Genomic DNA, 20,000 nt, shown 5'->3' on the forward strand with positions numbered 1-20,000 from the left:
CCTAACCTAACCTAACTTAACCTAACCTAACTTAACCTAACCTAACCTAACCTAGCCTAGCCTCACCGCAGCCTAACCTAACCTAACCTAACCTAACTTAACCTAACCTAACCTAACCTAACTTAACCTAACCTAACCTAACTTAACCTAACCTAACTTAACCTAACCTAACCTAACCTAACTTAACCTAACCTAACTTAACCTAACCTAACCTAACCTAACTTAACCTAACCTAACCTAACCTAACTTAACCTAACCTAACTTAACCTAACTTAACCTAACCTAACCTAACTTAACCTAACCTAACCTAACCTAACCTAACCTAACTTAACCTAACCTAACCTAACTTAACCTAACCTAACCTAGCCTAACCTAACTTAACCTAACCTAACTTAACCTAACCTAACCTAACTTAACCTAACCTAACCTAACTTAACCTAACCTAACTTAACCTAACCTAACTTAACCTAACCTAACCTAACCTAACCTAACTTAACCTAACCTAACCTAACCTAACCTAACCTAACTTAACCTAACCTAACTTAACTTAACCTAACCTAACTTAACTTAACCTAACCTAACCTAACCTAGCCTAGCCTCACCGCAGCCTCACCTGTATCACTACCGTTGAATGGCGTCGCGCCCTCTGCTTCTTCACAGCCGACGGCCTCTCCAATCTGAAGTACACCAGCGTAGAAGCAATGGTGCCAAGGAAAACGTAGAAATATGGACGCAGGTACATGAAAAAACACTGGCAACAGTAAAACGGTGTGCGTACTGGCAACACTGAACTGCGGGTGAAAGAAAACGGGGTCTTTTAATGTGTTGTTGGATGTTTTTTGGGTTTTTAAGGATGTTTTGGTGTTTTTGGTATGTTTTTGGGGTGTTTTTGAGTGTTTTAAGGGTGTTTTAAGGGTGTTTTAGGGGTTTGTAGGTGTTTTTTGGTGTTTTTGGGGTATATTTGAAGTTTTTTTGGGTGTTTTGGGGTGTTTTTCATATTTCTTGGGTGTTTTTGGTGTGTTTTTGGGTGATTTATGGTCTTTTTGGGTGTTTTAGGGGTGTTCTGGGGTGTTTTTAGATGTTTTTGGGGTGTTATGAGGTGTTTTAGGTGTTTTTTTGGATGTTTTTGGGGTGTTTTAGGTGTTTTTGGGGTGTCTTTTAAGTGTGTTGTGAATTCTAGAGTTTGTTTAATAGTGTTTGGCTTGTGTGTGTCCTTGTGTCACCTGCCACACACACACACACACACACACACACACACACACACACAGCCTCACCTCTCCTCCAGCTTGAGTTTAAACACCAGCACCACCACAAAGTGTACACCCAACACCACAAACACCTTCCATGTGTGTGCCAGGGTGAACACCGTACAGGCGATGGCACGGGACACCACCTGCGGACACATTATTATTATTATTATTATTATTATTATTATTATTATTATTATTATTATTATTTGAAACTCATAATTATACCTAAACACACACACACACACACACACACACACACACACACACACACAAATAAATAAATAAATAAAAAATAATTAATGAATAAGTGAATAAATAAATAAAAAAAAATTTAAACCCCAACATTTACTTATAAGATAAAAAACACCATCAAAACTCACAAGCAGATGAAAAAACACCCTTAAACACCCAAAAAAAACCCAAAAACATCCTTAAACACCCTTAAACACACTAAACACCCCAAAAATACCCAAAAACACCCTTAAACACCCCAAAAACACCCTTAAACACCCCAAAACACCAAAAAAAAACACCCAAACACACACAAAACCAACAAAACCACTTACACAAACCCAAACACACTAAAAAACGCAAGATAAACAATTAAACTGGCCCCAAGAACCGTACCTGGAAGAATATTGCGAACAGGAGGGGCAGAGCATTTAAAATAGTCAGCCCTCCGAGTTTGGAGAACCTGTGGTAGGACGTGAAGGACCAGGTGAGGGACACGAGGGAGATGAGAACAGAGAACACTTGCTTGGAGAGCTGTGTGTTGTGGCCCAGCGGAGACAAAGACAGGATGCTGCCCAGTGTCACGTCCTTAACCTGTTGTGGGAAAGTTGTGGTGTTAGTTGTGGTTGTAGGAGGAAGAGGAGGTGATGGAGAAGGGGTGGTGATGGTGGAGGGGTTGTCTTGTGTGTTTTTGTGTGTTTTTTTGGTGTTTTTTTGGTGTTTTTTAGGTGTTTTTGGGGTACTAATGGATGTTTTTGTAGTTTTTGGGTGTTTGTTTGGGTGTTTTTGGGTGTTTTTGGGTGTTTTGGGATGTTTTTGTGTGTTTATGTGGGGTTTGGGATGTTTTAAAGGTGTTTGTTGGGTGTTTTAGGGTGTTTTAGAGGTGTTTTTTGGGTTTTTTAGGGTGTTTTTGTGTTTTTTGGAGTATTTTTGGGTGTTTTAGGTGTTTTTGGATGTTTTTGGAGTACCTTTTAGGGTGTTTTTGTGTGTTTATGGGTATTTTTGTGTGTTTTGGCTAGGATAGGTTAGGGTAGGGGGTGTCTGAAATGAAAAAATAGTGGTGCTTGGGCTGTTTTTTGTGTGTTTTGGGTGTTTTTTTAGTGTTTTTGGGTGTTTTGGGGTGTTTTTTGGTGTTTTTGTGTTTTTTGGGGTGTTTGGGCAGTGTAAGAGTGGTGGTGGTTGTGATGTTAGTTGTAGATAGTGATGGAGGTGTGATATGGATAGAAACGGTGCTTTTTTGGGTGTTTTGGTGGTGTTCTGTGATGTACCAGGTAAAACTTAACTAAAACACCAAAAAAACACATTTAAACGTACTTAAACATACCAAAACACACCTTTACACACCCAAACACCCACCAAACACCCCCAAACACACACACCAACACCCACAAACACACTTAAAACATACAAAAAAACAAACATATTTAAACATACCAAAAAACACATTTAAACATAGTTAAACACACCAAAACACACCTTTACACACCCAAACACCCACCAAACACCCCCAAACACACACACCAACACCCACAAACACACTTAAAACATACAAAAAAAACAAACATATTTAAACATACCAAAAAACACATTTAAACGTACTTAAACACAACAAAACACACCCAAACACCCCAAAACACACAGCAACAACCACAAACACACACGCACGCACACAAACGCACCTGGTCCAGCTCAGTGTAATGGGTCCCAACGATATACAGTTGCAGAATTAACTGAAAGGCCGACTCGAGTGTGGCCTCCATGACATTGGTGATCGCGACCCTCATCTGCGCAACATGTTTAAGGTCATAATATTTTCTGATCTCCATGTCCCTCATGTGGTGCCGGTAGGTCTTGGTAGGCCCGTGGGGGGGGAAGCTGTTGTACGATTTCGAGTCCACCTGTAAAAGTGCCTGCGTTAGTCCTGGGTCGGTCTGAGGAGATGTACGGTGCGTCTGGTGTTGTTTTGGGTGTTTTTGGGTGTTTTTGGGTGTTTTGGGATGTTTAATGATGGTTTTTGGGTGTTTTTTGGGGTGTTTTTTGGTGTTAAATGGTGGTTTTTGGGGTGTTTTGGGGTATTTAAAGGTATTTTTGGTGTTTTTTGACTAGGTTATGTTAAGTTAGGGGTAGCTGAATTAGAAAATGGGTATTTTGAAGTGTTTTTGGTGTTTTTGGTGTATTTTTGGGTGTGTTTTGGGTGTTTTGGCTAGGTTAGGTTAAGTTAGGGATGGCTGAATTAGAAAGTGGGTGTTTTAAGAGTGTTTTAAGAGTGTTTTAAGAGTGTTTTAAGAGTGTTTTTGGGGTGTATGAACGGGACTGAGTGTTTAAAGGGTAAAGGAAAATGAATAAGTGTGTTTGGATGAGTTCTGGAGTGTTTTGGTGTTTTAAGGGTGTTTTTGGGGTGTTTTTGGTGTGTTTTTGGGGTGTTTTGGTGTGTTTTGAAGTGTTTTGGGGTGTTTTTGGAGGTGAATAACAGTGTTTTTTGGGTGTTTTGGTGTGTGTGTGTGTGTGTGTGTGTGTGTGTGTGTGTGTGTGTGTGTGTGTGTGTGTGTGTGTGTGTGTGTGTGTGTGTGTGTCAACATCATACACCAAAGATTTCAAAATACACGCACATACACCAATGCACACACACACAAATTAAATATATACATCAAGTGTAATAATAATAATAATAATAATAATAATAATAATAATAATAATAATAATAATAATAATAGTAATAGTAATAGTAATAATAGTAGAATATAACAGGCTACTATTGGGAATTTATTTAATAGTAGTAGTAGTAGTAGTAGTAGTAGTAGTAGTAGTAGTAGTAGTAGTAGTAGTAGTAGTAGTAATTCTACATAACAATACTAATATACTAAGAGAGAGAGAGAGAGAGAGAGAGAGAGAGAGAGAGAGAGAGAGAGAGAGAGAGAGAGAGAGAGAGAGAGAGAGAGAGAGAGAGAGAGAGAGAGAAAAAAAATTAAGCAAAAACAAACAAACAAACAACAACAACAACAACAACAACAACAACAACAACAACAACAACAACAACAACAACAACAACAACAACAACCTAACCAAACCAAACCAAACCCCAACCATTTAAAAACACCACCAACCCAACCTGACCCGACCCCGACCCGACCCGACCCGACCTGACCCCAGTACCTTGCGCTGTGAAGGGGGGAAGAGGGCGTTGCTGGGCTCAGAGGCAACCCCCCCCACTGGCGGATTGTGCCTCTCTTTGTTATCAACCTGGGGGGGAGAGGGGGGGTAGGGGGGACAAGGGGGATAGGGGGGTAAGGGGGGGTAGGGGGGTGCATGTTAGTTTACGCTAGGTTATATAGGAATTATTACGGTTATTATTGTTATTTTTGTTATCATGGAGAGAGAGAGAGAGAGAGAGAGAGAGAGAGAGAGAGAGAGAGAGAGAGAGAGAGAGAGAGAGAGAGAGAGAGAGAGAGAGAGAGAGAGAGAGAGAGAGTTTTAAGCAAGTTTTCTCGACATCTACCTTCCCTCCCTCCCTTCCTCTCTCCCTCCTCCTCCTCCTCCTCCTTCTCCTCTTTTAACCTCACACACACACACACACACACACACACACACACACACACACACACACACACACACACACACACACAGAGAGAGCTCCCACAAAAATAAATAAATAAAAAAAAATAAAACAAAATAAATAAATAAATAAATAAATATAAAAAACACCTCTCAACTCACCTATGCTAAAAAAAAAATCATATCCACTCGGAAACTCCCACCCAAACACCCTTAAACACCCTGAATCATACAAAAACCCCAAAAAAACACACCAAAACACCCTTGAACACCCCAAAAAAAAAAAAAACAAACCAAACACCCCAGATAATCTAAAAACACCCCAAAACCACCCAAAAACACCCAAAACACCCCAAACAAACTAAAAAAAAAAAAAAAAACACCCAAAAACACTAAAAAAACACCCAAAAACACCCAAAAACACCCCAAACACACCCAAAAAACACCCCAAAAACACCCAAATACACCCAAAAACAAACAAAAAACACCCAAAAACACCCAAAAACACCCCAAAAACACCCAAAAACACCCAAAACAAACCAAAAACACCCCAAAACACACACATTCACCCACAAAGCACCCACAGACAGTACGTACCCCAACCTCCTGCATCTGACGTGCTGTGACGTTCATGTGCTTCATCTGTGCGTAAGTATTTTCAAGGTACGCCATGACAGGTGCCAGGGGAGTGAGGAATATAAGCGTGTACAACGACACGCGTAAAAACGAAGGTAGCAGCTTGAAGATAGGAAGGATGTCTTGCTGCGTCACGTGTATGTACAGATTCCAGGTTGACAGCAGGGTGATTGGTAGCAGGATGAAGAAAACGGTAAGAAGGAAATTTATCTTGTCTGGGTTGTCTGTTAGGTTGGCGAGGAATCCTTCTGCTTCCTGCTAGAGAGAGGGAGAGAGAGAGGGAGACATTGAGGGGTTTTTAGAGAGATGGGTATGTGTGTATGTGTGTGTGTGTGTGTGTGTGTAGGGTGGTTTTCATGTTTTTTTTGTGTGTTTTGCGGTGTTTTTCTGTGTTTTTGAGTGCTTTTTGGGGTGTTTTTGTGTGTTCTGTTTTTTTGAGTGTTTTTGTGCATGTTTTTGTGGGTGTTTTTTGTGTGTTTTGTGTGTTTTTTGTGTGTTTTAGGGTGTTCTGTGTTTTTGAGTGCTTTTGGGTGTTAGTGGGGTGTTTTTTATTGTTTTCTGTTTTTTTGAGTGTTTTTGTGCGTGTTTTTGTGGGTTTTGTGTGTTTTTTGTGTTTTTGGACGTTTTGGAGTGTTTATGAGATGTTTTAGGGTGACAAAATGTGTTTCTGGGTAATTTGGGTGTTTTTGGAGTGTTACTGTTGGTTTGTGGCTGTCTGGGTGTGTTAGCATGTGTTTCTTGGCGTTTCTTGTGTGTTTCGGGATGATAAAGTGTGTTTTTAATGTGTTTAAGTATCATTTAAGTGCATTTTGACTTTATTTCAACCTTTTACACATAGTTCAACAAATAAACACACGCATGCACTCACCTCCTCCTCGCCATCCACCAGCACCACCATCTCCTCGGACAGTGAATGATTAGCACTCGTCACGTTCCTCGTCCCCACCACGTCAGAGTCGTTGATGCTCTTCAGGTAATCTTGATGGTACTCCACCGCCAGCAGAATGTCGGTGTACACGTCTAGGTAGTAGAAAACCGACGGAAGCAGGAAACACGAGAGAAAGAACCAGAAGTTCCAGCAGTGGCGTTGTGCTCTCGTTGACTCGTACATGGCCTGTAGCTGAGCGCGGGCCTTGGAACTGGCCTCTGTCGTCCCCAGCTGCACGCGAAGACACATCTCCGCGCTAGGCTTGGTTGAGTGTAGGAGCTTCTCGCACTCCAGCACGCGCACCACTGCGTTGTCGTACTGCCCCAAGTTGTTCCGCTCGGTGTAAAATTGCAGGAGTGTTTCGCCGTTTGTCGCCTTGCAGTGCACCTTGCGGACCAGGCTGTACTCCAGGAACCGCTGAACGATGTCGTACCTGTGGTTAGGTTAGGTTTGGTTTGGTTTGGTTCAGTTTTGGGTGTTTTTTTGGTGTTTTTCGTTGAATTGAAGTGTTTTTTTGGGTTTAAAAGTGTTTCTGGGTGTTTTTGAAGTGTTTTTTCGGTGATTTCAGGGGTTTTAAAAGGGTGTTTTTTTGTTTTTTTTTGGGTGTTTTTTTTTTGAGTTGGTGTTTTTGTTTGGATTTGGAGTTTTAAAGATGTTTTTTGGGTGTTTTTTCTTAAGTTAAAGTGTTTTTTGGTGTTTTTTTTGGGGTTTTAAAGGGTGTTTTTGGGTGTTTTTTTGGGGTTTTTGTTAAGGTGAAATATTTATGGTTATTTTTAAGGGTGTTTTTGGGAGTTTTTGTTAAATTAAAGTGTTTATTGGTGTTTTTTTTTTTTTTTTGGTTTTAAAGGGTGAAAAGTTGAAAAGTTGGTGTTTATGAGTGTTTTTTGCAGTTTTAAAGGGTGTTTTTTGGGTTTTAAAGGGTGTTTTTGTGTTTTTTGGGTGTTTTTGTTAAGTTAGTGTTTATGAGTGGTTTTTGTGGTTTTAAAGAATGTTTTTTGGTGTTTTTTTTTTTTTAGTGTTTTAAAGGGTGTTTTTAGGTGTTTTTTTGGGTGTTTTTGTTAAGTTAGTGTTTATGAGTGGTTTTTGTGGTTTTAAAGGATGTTTTTTGGTGTTTTTTTAGGGTTTTAAAGGGTGTTTTTGTGTGTTTTTTGGGTGTTTTTTGTAAAGTTAGTGTTTATGAGTGGTTTTTTGTGGTTTTAAAGGATGTTTTTTGGTATTTTTTAGGGTTTTAAAGGGTGTTTTTGTGTGTTTTTTGGGTGTTTTTGTTAAGATAGTGTTTATGAGTGGTTTTTTGTGGTCTTAAAGGATGTTTTTTGGTGTTTTTTAGGGTTTTAAAGGGTGTTTTTAGGTGTTTATGTTAAGTTCAAGAGTCTTATGTGTTGTTCTGTAGTGAGCTTAATCTTCCTTCTCCTCCTCTTTTACGAACCCTAAACCTCCTCCTCCTCCTCCTCCTCCTCCTCTTCCTCCTTCTGTACAAATCCTAAATCTCTTTCTATTCCTCTTATACGCTCTAAACCTCCACTTCTCCTCCTCCTCCTCCTCCTCCTCCTCCTCTTCCTCCTTCTGTACAAATCCTAAATCTCTTTCTATTCCTCTTATACGCTCTAAACCTCCACTCCTCCTCCTCCTCCTCCTCCTCTTCCTCCTTCTGTACAAATCCTAAATCTCTTTCTATTCCTCTTATACGCTTTAAACCTCCACTCCTCCTCCCTCACTCACTCCTCCTCCTCCTCCTCCTCCCTCACCTGCTGGCATTGATGGCGTAGTAAACAGGCGTGTAACCGATCTTGTCGCAGCGGTTAATATCAACGTTCCGCTCCTCCTCCAGCTCGGACGTCGTCAACAGCATGTCAATTACAGTCACATTACCGTTCTTGGCGGCCATGTGCAGAGCTGACCCCCCGCGGTTGTCGACGAGGTTCAGACGCGTGCCGGCATTAATCAGCTGTTGAACGCAGGCCAGCTGGTTGTTCCGGATCGCGACAAACAGCGGTGTTTCGCCTTGGTTGTTGCGTACGTCTGGTGACACCTTGGGGTTGTGAGGTTAGGTTAGTTTGGGTTGTGTTGGGGGTAATAACACTCCAAAACATCCCAAAACACCCTTAAATATCCCCAAAACTTACCAAAAACATCCCAAAACATCCTTAAACACCCAAAAACAACCTTAAACACCCAAAAATACCCTTTAACACTCCAAAAATATCCCAAAACACCCTTAAATATCCCCAAAACATACCAAAAACATCCCAAAACACCCTTAAACACCCAAAAACAACCTTAAACACCCCAAAACACCCTTAAACACTCCAAAAACATCCCAAAACATCCTTAAATATCCCTAAAACATACCAAAAACATCCCAAAACACCCTTAAACACCCAAAAACAATCTTAAACACTCCAAAACATCCTTTAACACTCCAACACACCCCAAACACCACAAAACACATTCAAAACACACCTAAAACACCCTTAAACACCGCAAACCACTGCAAACATCCCAAAAACACCTTTAACCATCCCCAAAACACCCAAAACTACCCTTAAAAACACCCAAAACACCCAAAAAACACGAAATTTCCCTAGACATCCAAAAAACACCCCAAAAAAGCACAACAAACTACGCAACACACCCCAAATACTATAAACACCCCCAAAAACACCCCAAGACGCCCCTAAGCACACCTTCAGGGACAGAAGCCGATGCATCATGTTCGGGTAGCCTTGCTGGGCGGCCAGGTGGAGCAGAGTGAAGCCGTCTGACCTGGCCGCGTCAAGGGAACACACGGCAGTTTCTTCAATAACCCGAACGATGCAGAGACCAACCTCCTCACGAGATATTATCCTCCAGTCTTTGTCTGTTGGGTTAGGTTACGTTAGGTTAGGTTTTGGTTAGGTTAGGTTAGGTTAGGTTAGGTTAGGTTTGGTTAAGCTAGGTTAGGTTAGGTTTGGGGGTGTTGTGTTACGTTAGGTTAGGTTTCGGTTAGGTTAGGTTAGGTTAGGTTAAGCTAGATTAGGTTAGGTTAGGTTAGGTTAAGCTAGGTTAGGTTAGGTTAGGTTATGTTAGGTTAGGTTAGGTTAGGTTAAGCTAGGTTAGGTTAGGTTAGGTTAGGTTAGGCTAGGTTAGGTTAGGTTAGGTTAGGTTAAGCTAGGTTAGGTAGGTTAGGTTAGGTTAGGTTAGGTTTGGTTTGGTTAGGTTAGGTTAGGTTAGGTTAGGTTAGGTTAGGTTATGCTAGATTAGGTTAGGTTAGGTTAGGTTAGGTTAGGTTAGGTTAGGTTAGGTTAAGCTAGGTTAGGTTAGGTTAGGTTAGGTTAAGCTAGGTTAGGTTAGGTTAGGTTAGGTTAGGTTAGGTTAAGTTAGGTTAGGTTAGGTTAGGTTAGGTTAGGTTAGATTGGGTAGGTTAGGTTAGGTTAGGTTAGGTTAGGCTAGGTTAGGTTAAGGTAGGTTAGGTTAGGTTAGGTTAGGTTAGGTTAGGTTGGGTTAGGTTAGGTTAGGTTAAGTTAGGTTAGGTTAGGTTAGGTTAGGTTAGGTTAGGTTAGGTTAGGTTAGGTTAGGTTAGGTTAGGTTAGGTTAGGTTAGGTTAGGTTAAGTTAGGTTAGGTTAGGTTAGGTTAGGTTAGGTTAGGTTAGGTTAGGTTAGGTTAGGTTAGGCTAGGTTAGGTTAGGTTAAGCTTGATTAGGTTAGGTTAGGTTAGGTTAGGTTAAGCTAGGTTAGGTTAGGTTAGGTTAGGTTAGGTTAGGTTAGGTTAAGCTTGATTAGGTTAGGTTATGTTAGGATTGGGTTAGGTTAGGTTAGGTTAGGTTAAGCTAGGTTAGGTTAGGTTAGGTTAGGTTAGGTTAGGTTAGGTTAGGTTAGGTTAGGTTAGGTTAGGTTAGGTTAGGTTAGGTTAAGCTAGGTTAGGTTAGGTTAGGTTAGGTTAGGTTAGGTTAAGTTAGGTTAGGTTAGGTTAGGTTAAGCTAGGTTAGGTTAGGTTAGGTTAGGTTAGGTTAGGTTAGCTAGGTTAGGTTAGGTTAAGTTAGGTTAGGTTAGGTTAGGTTAGGTTAGATTGTTGGTTAGGTTAGGTTAGGTTAGGTTTAGGTTAGGTTAGGTTAGGTTAGGTTAGGTTAGGTTAGGTTAGGTTAGGTTAGGTTAGGTTAGGTTAGGTTAGGTTAGGTTAGGTTAGGTTAGGTTAGGTTAAGCTAGGTTAGGTTAGGTTAGGTTAAGCTAGGTTAAGGTTAGGTTAGGTTAGGTTAAGCTAGGTTAGGTTAGGTTAGGTAGGTAGGTTAGGTTAGGTTAGGTTAGGTTAAGCTAGGTTAGGTTAGGTTAGGTTAGGTTAGGTTAAGCTAGGTTAGGTTAGGTTAGGTTAGATTGGGTTAGGTTAGGTTAGGTTAAGTTAGGTTAAGCTAGGTTAGGTTAGGTTAGGTTAGGTTAGGTTAGGGGGGTCCTCTCTCTCTCTCTCTCTCTCTCTCTCTCTCTCTCTCTCTCTCTCTCTCTCTCTCTCTCTCTCTCTCTCTCTCTCACCTTCAGCAGAGAGAGAGGCGTTCTCCTGCAGCAGGGTGTTGACAATACTAGTGTGGCCGGCAAAGGTGGCCAGCCCCAGTGGAGTGCGGCCCAACCGGTCACAAGCATCCACCTGCAGAAGAGGCGGTGGTGGTGGTAGTAGTAGTGGTGGTGGTGATGGTGGTGGTGGTGGTGGTGGTGGTAGTAGTGGTGATGGTGGTGGTGGTGGTGGTGGTGGTTGAAACAGTGAATATGGCTAAACAAACTCTGTCTCACTTGTGGATGTCAAGAAAACTAGGTTAATTTGTGTTTTTTTTTAGTTGAACGATGAAATGTAATTGTTTATAAATGGCAGGTAAGTTTGGTTTACTGTGCAAGTCAAGGGGCTGGTGGGGGGCAGTCAGGGGTGCCAACATAACACTCGGGTCTCACTAAAAGCCTTCCTTCCTTCTAGTTGAAGTGACGAGGGTTTTCAAGGGTGTTTTTAAGGTTCTAGTGACAGATTAACATGATTTCTACATTCCAAAGGCTCTAGTTGAAGTGACGAGGGTTTTCAAGGGTGTTTTTAAGGTTCTAGTGGCAGATTAACAAGATTTCTACATTCCAAAGGCTGTAGTTGAAGTGATGAGGGTTTTCAAGGATGTTTTTAAGGTTCTAGTGGCAGATTAACAAGATTTCTACATTCCAAAGGCTCTAGTTGAAGTGGCAAGGGTTTTCAAGGGTGCTTTTACAGTTCTAGTGGCAGATTTTCAAGATTTCTACATTCCAAAGGCTCTAGTTGAAGTGGCAAGGGTTTTCAAGGGTGTTTTTAAGGTTCTAGTGACAGATTAACAAGATTTCTACATTCCAAAGGCTGTAGTTGAAGTGACAAGGGTTTTCAAGGGTGTTTTTAAGGTTCTAGTGACAGATTAACAAGATTTCTACATTTCAAAGGCTAAAGTTGAAGTGACGAGGGTTTTCAAGAGTGTTTTTACAGTTCTAGTGACAGATTAACAAGATTTCTACATTCCAAAGGCTGTAGTTGAAGTGACGAGGGTTTTCAAGAGTGTTTTTACAGTTCTAGTGACAGATTAACAACATTTCTGCATTATCAACTCCCCCCCTCTCTCTCTCTCCCCACACACTCACAGACAAGCCCCGAACAAGGAGGTCAACCACCAGGTCATCGTAACCCTTCGATGCCGCCCAGTGGAGGAGAGTTGACCCCACGTGGAACTTCAGAATAGGCTCCACCCGTTCCAATCCTCTTTCAGTGCCTGTGTGGAAGGTTGGATTGCATTAAAAAGGGTCCAAAGGGGATTTTAAGGGTTCTAATCCTATTCAAGGGAAGTTTAAGGGGTTCTGATCCTATTTAGGGAAGTTTAAGGGGTTTTGAATCTGTTTATCAGTCTGTAAAGGGAGTTAGAAGTGATTTAAAGCATAATTATTACTTCCTGTGCCTAAAAAGGGGATTACTCATGCTAAAAATGGTGTTTAATCCTATACTTGCGCTTATAGATGAGATAGAGGATAATTAAGAGGTTTCAGCCATGTTTAACCCTATTCCTACGTCTATAGATGATATAAAAGAGGTGAAATTTTGATACATAGGGTAATAATGAGGTTTTAATGGTGTTTAATCCTATTACTGCGCTTATAGATGAGATAGAGGATAATTAAGAGGTTTCAGGCATGTTTAACCCTATTCCTACGTCTATAGATGACATAAAGGAGGTGAAATTTTGATACATAGGGTAATAATGAGGTTTTAATGGTGTTTAATCCTATTACTGCACTTATAGATGAGATAGAGGATAATTAAGAGGTTTCAGGCATGTTTAACCCCATTCCTACGTCTATAGATGACATAAAGGAGGTGAAATTTTGATACATAGGGTAATAATGAGGTTTTAATGGTGTTTAATCCTATTACTGCGCTTATAGATGAGATAGAAGATAATTAAGAGGTTTCAGGCATGTTTAACCCTATTCCTACGTCTATAGATGACATAAAAGAGGTGAAATTTTGATACATAGGGTAATAATGAGGTTTTAATGGTGTTTAATCCTATACTTGCACTTATAGATGAGAAAAACGGGAAGTTCTAATGGTGTTGAATTCTATTTGTGTCTATAGACGAAATAAAAGAAGTGGAATTGAGACAGATAGAATAATAAGGAATAAATATTGGGTTTTTGTGTGTTCTAATCCCTTCCTGTGTCTTTAAATGGGTCTGGATTCCATTAAAGGGTGTTAGTAATGGATGCAGCAGTGTAATCCTCTTTGTGTCTCTATATAATGGATTACATATGGTTAGGTTACATATGTTAGGTTATTAGGTGTTAAATTACAGTGAGAGAGAGAGAGAGAGAGAGAGAGAGAGAGAGAGAGAGAGAGAGAGAGAGAGAGAGAGAGAGAGAGAGAGAGAGAGAGAGAGAGAGAGAGAGAGAGAGAGAGAGAGAGAGATTTTACTTACGGCATAAATCTTCCATTGCAGCGTGTAAGAGAGAGAGAGAGAGAGAGAGAGAGAGAGAGAGAGAGAGAGAGAGAGAGAGAGAGAGAGAGAGAGAGAGAGAGAGAGAGAGAGAGAGAGAGAGTTAGATACATTATTTAACACGAAAAAAAAACAAAAAACAACAGTAAATTTAAAACATCCCAAAAACTATATAAAAAAAAAGAAATTATCAAAACAAACACCAACAAACACACACACACAAACACCAAACCAAGAAAAAAAACGAAAAAAACAATAAACACAACGAAAAAACGAAAAAAAAACAATAAAACTCCCGATAACAAACAAACAAACCCGAAGATTTAGTACACCCGACAAAAACACACAAACAAACACACAAACACACACACACCAAGCGCGAACTGTGACGTTTTCCTGGTTTTTCCATGTCCGTAACACGCTGGGAGGGACTTTGAGGTCACTGTCGCTAGCTTGACCTCCCGCACAGACCTCCCACGCACCTCCTGAGACAATGCATGGGAGAGAGCCGGTGGGGAGAGGCTGGGGGGCGAAGACAGCCTCTCCCACTTAGCTCTGACGGGCTGCGGTGACGGGGAAGGGGTAGGAGTACGCCTGGAGTTGATCAGAGAGGTCAGGCTCCCCTGCGGCGCCTCGTTCGGGCTCCACTTGTACCCACGACGGAAAAGGTTGTCTAAAGAGGTTGTCCTGGGCACCCGACCTATGTTGCTCAGGGTCAGGTGGTGCTGGTGGTGGCGGTCGTGGTGCTGAGGTGCCGTTGGTAATACTGCGTAACTTGCTCGTCGCTGTCTCCCTGATGATGTGGCTGTGGGTCGAGTTCGGGGTGTTTTGGGTGGGTTTTTGGGGTGTTTTGGGTGAGTTTGTGGTGTTTTGGGTGTGTTTTGGGGTGTTTTGGGTGTGTTTGGGGGTGTTTTGGGTGTTAATGGGGTGTTTTTGGATGAGTTTGTGGTGTTTTGGGTGTGTTGGGGGTGTTTTGGTGTGTTTGAGGTGTTTTTTGGGGTGTTTTGGGTGTGTTTGGGGTGTTTTTTTGGGGTGTTTTGGGTGAGTTTGTGGTGTTTTGGGTGTGTTTTGAGTGTTTTTTGGGGTGTTTTGGGTGTTAATGGGGAGTTTTGGGTGTGTTTGTGGTGTTTTGGGTGTGTTTGGGGTGTTTTTTGGGATGTTTTGGGTGAGTTTGCGGTGTTTTGGGTGTGTTTTGGGTGTTTTTTGGGGTGTTTTGGGTGTGTTTGGGGGTATTTTGGTGTTTTTTGGGGTGTTTGGGTATGTTTTGGTGTGTTGGTGTGCTTTGAGTGTTTTTTTAAGGGTTTTGGTGTGTAATTGGGGTGTTTTGGGGTTTTGAGTATATTTTAAGGGATGTTTTAAGTGTGTTTAGGGTGTTTTGAGTGTGTTTTGAGATGTTTTGAGTGTGTTTTGGGATGTTTTGAGATGTTTTGAGATGTTTTGAGTGTGTTTTCAGTGTGTTTCATGGTGTTTTCGGGTGTTTTGAGTGGGTTTTTTGGGGTTCTGAGTGTGTTTTCAGTGTGTCTTGGGGTGTTTTGAGGTGTTTTTGGGAAGATTATGTTAAGTTTGGTTAGGTTAGGTTGTTACTGCTGTTGTTGTTATTTGTATTCTTGTTCTTTTTGTTGCTTTATTGAGCTACTGGTTGTTAATGTTCATCTTGTCCTTGTTATCCTGCATGCTGTCCACCGGTTAATCTTATTATTTTAGTATTTTGTCTATTTAATACTTCGACTCTTGTTAATATGTTAGTATCTCCTGAATTGCTGCTGCTGTTATTGTTATCTGTTAATCTTGATCTTGACCTTGTTATCCTGCATGCTGTCCACCAGTTAGTCTTATCTGTTCATTTTTTTCAACTTAATATTTTCATTCTTGTTAATATACTACTGCTGTTGTTGTTGTTGTTCTTGTTGGCATTGTCACCTCTTCTGCTGTTCTTGTCACTATCATCACCATCATCATCATCGCCTTGCTTCCTCACCACACACACACACACACACACACACACACACACACACACGAGAAAATAAAGAAAGAGTTTACATTTGAGAAAAAAAATTCAAAACCCCAATAACTTCCACTACAGCCTGTTAAACTATCCCTGGAGCCTTGAAAACACCAATAACTTCCACTACAGCCTGTTAAACTATCCCTGGAACCTTGAAAACCCCAATAACTTCCACTACAGCCTGTTAAACTATCCCTGGAACCTTGAAAACCCCAGTAACTTCCACTACAGCCTGTTAAACTATCCCTGGAACCTTGAAAACCCCAGTAACTTCCACTACAGCCTGTTAAACTATCCCTGGAGTCTTGAAAACCCCAGTAACTTCCACTACAGCCTGTTAAACTATCCCTGGAACCTTGAAAACCCCAATAACTTCCACTACAGCCTGTTAAACTATCCCTGGAACCTTGAAAACCCCAATAACTTCCACGACAGCCTGTTAAACTATCCCTGGAACCTTGAAAACCCCAATAACTTCCACTACAGCCTGTTAAACTATCCCTGGAACCTTGAAAACCCCAATAACTTCCACTACAGCCTGTTAAACTATCCCTGGAGCCTTGAAAACCCCAATGACTTCAATTAGAACCATGAAAACACCTTTGAAAACCCTTAAAAACACACCCAACACTTTGCATACCACCCCAGACACACACACAGACACACAAACACACATACCTGATGTTGGCGTCTTCACAATCATCTTCGGATTGGCTCCTCGGCTCAGAAGGAACCTAACGATCGAGGTGTGGTCGTTATAGGCTGCAGCGTGGAGAGGTGTGACTCCCTGTAGTATTAATTATAAGGTAAGTACAGAATAATAATGTATAATATATGGCAAAGTTTGATTTGTGTCTAAGCTGGCGCGCACACACACACACACACACACACACACACACACACACAGCTTCACAGACCTTACATTATTCCATGTCAGGCACCCCACAGCCACCCCCACACCCCCACAGCAAGCCCCACAGCACACCCTGGTTCACTCCTGCCCTTCACAATACAAATATTCACAGTCCTACATCCCCTTGAATCCTGAGGTCACAGCGACACCCACAGCGACACCCACAGTGACCCCACAGCGACCCCACAGCGACACCCACAGCAACACCCACAGCGACACCACAGCGACACCCACAGCGACACCCACAGCGACCCGACAGCGACACCCACAGCGACCCGACAGCGACCCGACAGCGACACCACAGCCACACCCACAGCGACCCCACAGCGACACCCACAGCAAGCCCACAGCGACACCCACAGCAACCACACAGCACAACTACACCCTCCCAAACACCCAATTAACCTAAATGCTCACATGCGGGTCAGCTGTGTTAATATCAGCACCAGCCTGCAGCAGGAGGGTAACAGCTTGTGCCCTGCCCTCAAACGCAGCATGGTGTAGGGCTGTCCAGTGTGCTGCGTCCCTTACTTCTAAGTGCAGGCTGTTGGGGAGAGAGAGAGAGGGTTTAAGAGGTCATGGTGGAATTATAGGTAGTAGTCTGTGTCTGTCTGTCTGTCTGTCTGTCTGTCTGTCTATCTGTTTGTCTGTCTGTCTGTCTGTCTGTCTGTCTATCTGTTTGTCTATCTGTTTGTCTGTCTGTCTGTCAGTCTGTCTGATATCAATAACTATAACTAGAATCATGAACACATCCTTGAAAACCCCAATAACTTCTACTACAGCCTGTTAAACCTAAAAAAACACCCTTGAAAACCACAACAACTTCATTACAACCCCAAAAACACCCTTAAAAACCCAACAACTTCATTACAACCCAAAAAACACCCTTGAAAACCCCAACAACTTCATTACAACCCAAAAAACACCCTTAAAAACCCCAACAACTTCATTACAACCCAAAAAACACCCTTAAAAACCCCAACAACTTCATTACAACCCACAAAAACACCCTTAAAAACCCCAACAACTTCATTACAACCCACAAAAACACCCTTGAAAACCCCAACAACTTCATTACAACCCCTAAAACACCCTTGAAAACCCCAACAACTCCCACTACAGCCTTAAAAACCCCAATAACTGCCACGACAACCTTGAAAACCCCAATAACTTTCGCTCAACTCTTAAAAACACCCTTGAAAACCCCACACAACATCCTTTAAACTCCCCCACACACCCCACACACCCCCACACACTTACCCCAGCCTGACAGTGTGGGACAGCAGGTACCGCAGGACAGCCAGACAGCCAAAATTAGCTGCTAAATGAAGAAGATTGCAAGTTATGCCCCTGAATCTCACCAGGGCAACACCGCGACGCCATTCTCCGTGCATCGCCAGCGCCTCCACCACTGCCACGTGGTCGCGGTCTGGGGGCGTTAGGTTAGGTTAGGTTTCTTTGGGGTTTAAAGGGGTTTTTGTGTGTTGTGGTGGGGTTTGGGGTTAACTGAGGTTGTGTGGGTGTGTTTTTGGGTGTTTTTGGGTGTTTTTGGGGTGTATAGGGTGTTTTTGGGGTGTTTTTTCAAAATATATGATACTTTTTTGGGTGTTGTGAGTGTTTTTTCAATTTTTTTTGCTGTTTTTTTTGTGCTTTTGTGTTTTTTTTTAAATTTGTAAGTGTTTTTTTGGGATGTTTTTTTGTATATTTAAGTGTTTTTGGGTGTTTTTGTGTAAATTTCAGTGTTTTTTGGGTGTTTTTGTGTATATTTAAGTGTTTTTTGGGTGTTTTTGTGTATATTTAAGTGTTTTTTGGGTGTTTTTGTGTATATTTAAGTGTTTTTTGGGTGTTTTTGTGTATATTTAAGTGTTTTTTGGGTGTTTTTGTGTATATTTAAGTGTTTTTGGGTGTTTTTGTGTATATTTAAGTGTTTTTTGGGTGTTTTGTGTATATTTAAGTGTTTTTGGGTGTTTTTGTGTATATTAAGTGTTTTTGGGTGTTTTTGTGTATATTTAAGTGTTTTTGGGTTTTTTGGGTGTTTTTGTGTATATTTAAGTGTTTTTTGGGTGTTTTTGTGTTTATTTAAGTGTTTTTTGGGTGTTTTTGTGTAAATTTAAGTGTTTTTGGGTGTTTTTTGGGTATTTTATGGTATCATTTACTATTTTTAAGTGTTTTGGGGTGTTTTTTGTATTTTTTGGGGGTGTTTTTTGTGGGAAAAGATTGGATGGTGCATGTGTCCAGCTTTTGTTTTTTTTTTACTTTTGTTTTTTTGTGACATTGTGGAGAAAATGTGTTTTTTTTGTGTTTTTTTTTTACGGAAAGTGTGTGTGTGTATGTGTGTGTGTTTAGTCTCTCTCTCTCTCTCTCTCTCTCTCTCTCTCTCTCTCTCTCTCTCTCTCTCTCTCTCTCTCTCTCACTCACAGGTAGCAATATGGATGGGTTGCCAGCCTGACTTGGCATCTTTGCAGTGCACATCCACCCCGGCATCCAGCAACACACGGGTCATCTCAACATTGCCTGTGTGTAGAAGGTCAGGTCAGGTGAGGTCAGGTGAGGTCAGGTGAGGTCAGGTCAGGTTGTTTAGTTCGGCGTTTTACGAAAGCGCGGATTGGCATATCAAAAGCGCGGAAAACGTTGCTGATATATTGCTATCTAAAGCGCGTTAGAATATCAAGTCAAAAGCGCGTTTTATCACTCACCTCTAAGTCAGATTGTTTATACGTTCAATAACGATCGTTCACCTGTTGTAGGAAAAATTAGTTCACCTGTTGTAGGAAAAATTGTATATTTGTTAATTAAGTATAGGATTGACCTTTTAAGTATATTCTTCTTGCACCTTAGTACAGGCTTGTCCTTGCAGTCCTTTATAAAACTTTAAAAAATTTTATAGAAACTGTATAAAAAATATGTGTCCATAAAACCAGTTTATGTCATAAAACATTCGTCATAAAAACTCCATAAAAACTCAGTTACACGTTTGTTCTTGCTGTGAATCTGTTTCCCAAGGCCTTCATATAATTGCGTCGATTTATTTGCCCAGAGATAAATTTGTTGTACTGTGTCACGGCATACTCTGTCCTGTCTCGATCAACTTTCCGCATACTTGCTGGTTTACCGACACTCTTGATCTTAACATAAGTAGCAGTCTGGAGCTTTCCTGGTACATCCATGAATACAAATATAGATGGGTGGGATGCATAAAATTGCTCATTGAAATGAGCATGAAAAGATTCGGCAACATTGTTCGTACGCTTTGTATTTGAGGGGATTTCAGCCCACAGCACTGGGGGATATCTTGACTCTGCTGTTACATAATTATCAACCAGATAGTCTGCAAAGCGAATACATCTTTCATCTTGAGGTGCCTCTGTCATTACTTCCTCGACAAAGCAATCTTCTACATCTGTTGGGTCAATGAAATGTAGACCAAATGATAATTTCAGCCACTGGCCTATATCACTGTTGGTGTCCTTGTAATCCTTACTTAGGCCCAGGTTCTGAATTTTTCTCCACCATGCCTGGCCTAAATGAAATC

At 41.3% G+C, this 20,000-nt stretch overlaps 1 protein-coding gene across 1 annotated transcript in view; it reads right to left on the reverse strand.

The window, feature by feature from the left end:
* LOC135095545 (uncharacterized) overlaps nucleotides 1-20,000 on the reverse strand; it is a 31,376-nt gene that overhangs the window by 3,317 nt on the left and 8,059 nt on the right. The window contains 16 exon segments of the mRNA XM_063996438.1: nucleotides 614-791; nucleotides 1,275-1,393; nucleotides 1,878-2,075; nucleotides 3,161-3,379; nucleotides 4,635-4,721; nucleotides 5,631-5,927; nucleotides 6,538-7,030; nucleotides 8,343-8,626; nucleotides 9,282-9,454; nucleotides 11,098-11,209; nucleotides 12,205-12,332; nucleotides 13,924-14,355; nucleotides 16,234-16,342; nucleotides 16,886-17,012; nucleotides 17,729-17,897; nucleotides 18,887-18,982. Coding sequence (XP_063852508.1) covers nucleotides 614-791; nucleotides 1,275-1,393; nucleotides 1,878-2,075; nucleotides 3,161-3,379; nucleotides 4,635-4,721; nucleotides 5,631-5,927; nucleotides 6,538-7,030; nucleotides 8,343-8,626; nucleotides 9,282-9,454; nucleotides 11,098-11,209; nucleotides 12,205-12,332; nucleotides 13,924-14,355; nucleotides 16,234-16,342; nucleotides 16,886-17,012; nucleotides 17,729-17,897; nucleotides 18,887-18,982 — 3,221 coding nt within the window.

This window comes from Scylla paramamosain, chromosome 49 (genome assembly GCF_035594125.1).
Source record: "Scylla paramamosain isolate STU-SP2022 chromosome 49, ASM3559412v1, whole genome shotgun sequence".
Taxonomy (NCBI): Eukaryota; Metazoa; Arthropoda; class Malacostraca; order Decapoda; family Portunidae; genus Scylla; species Scylla paramamosain.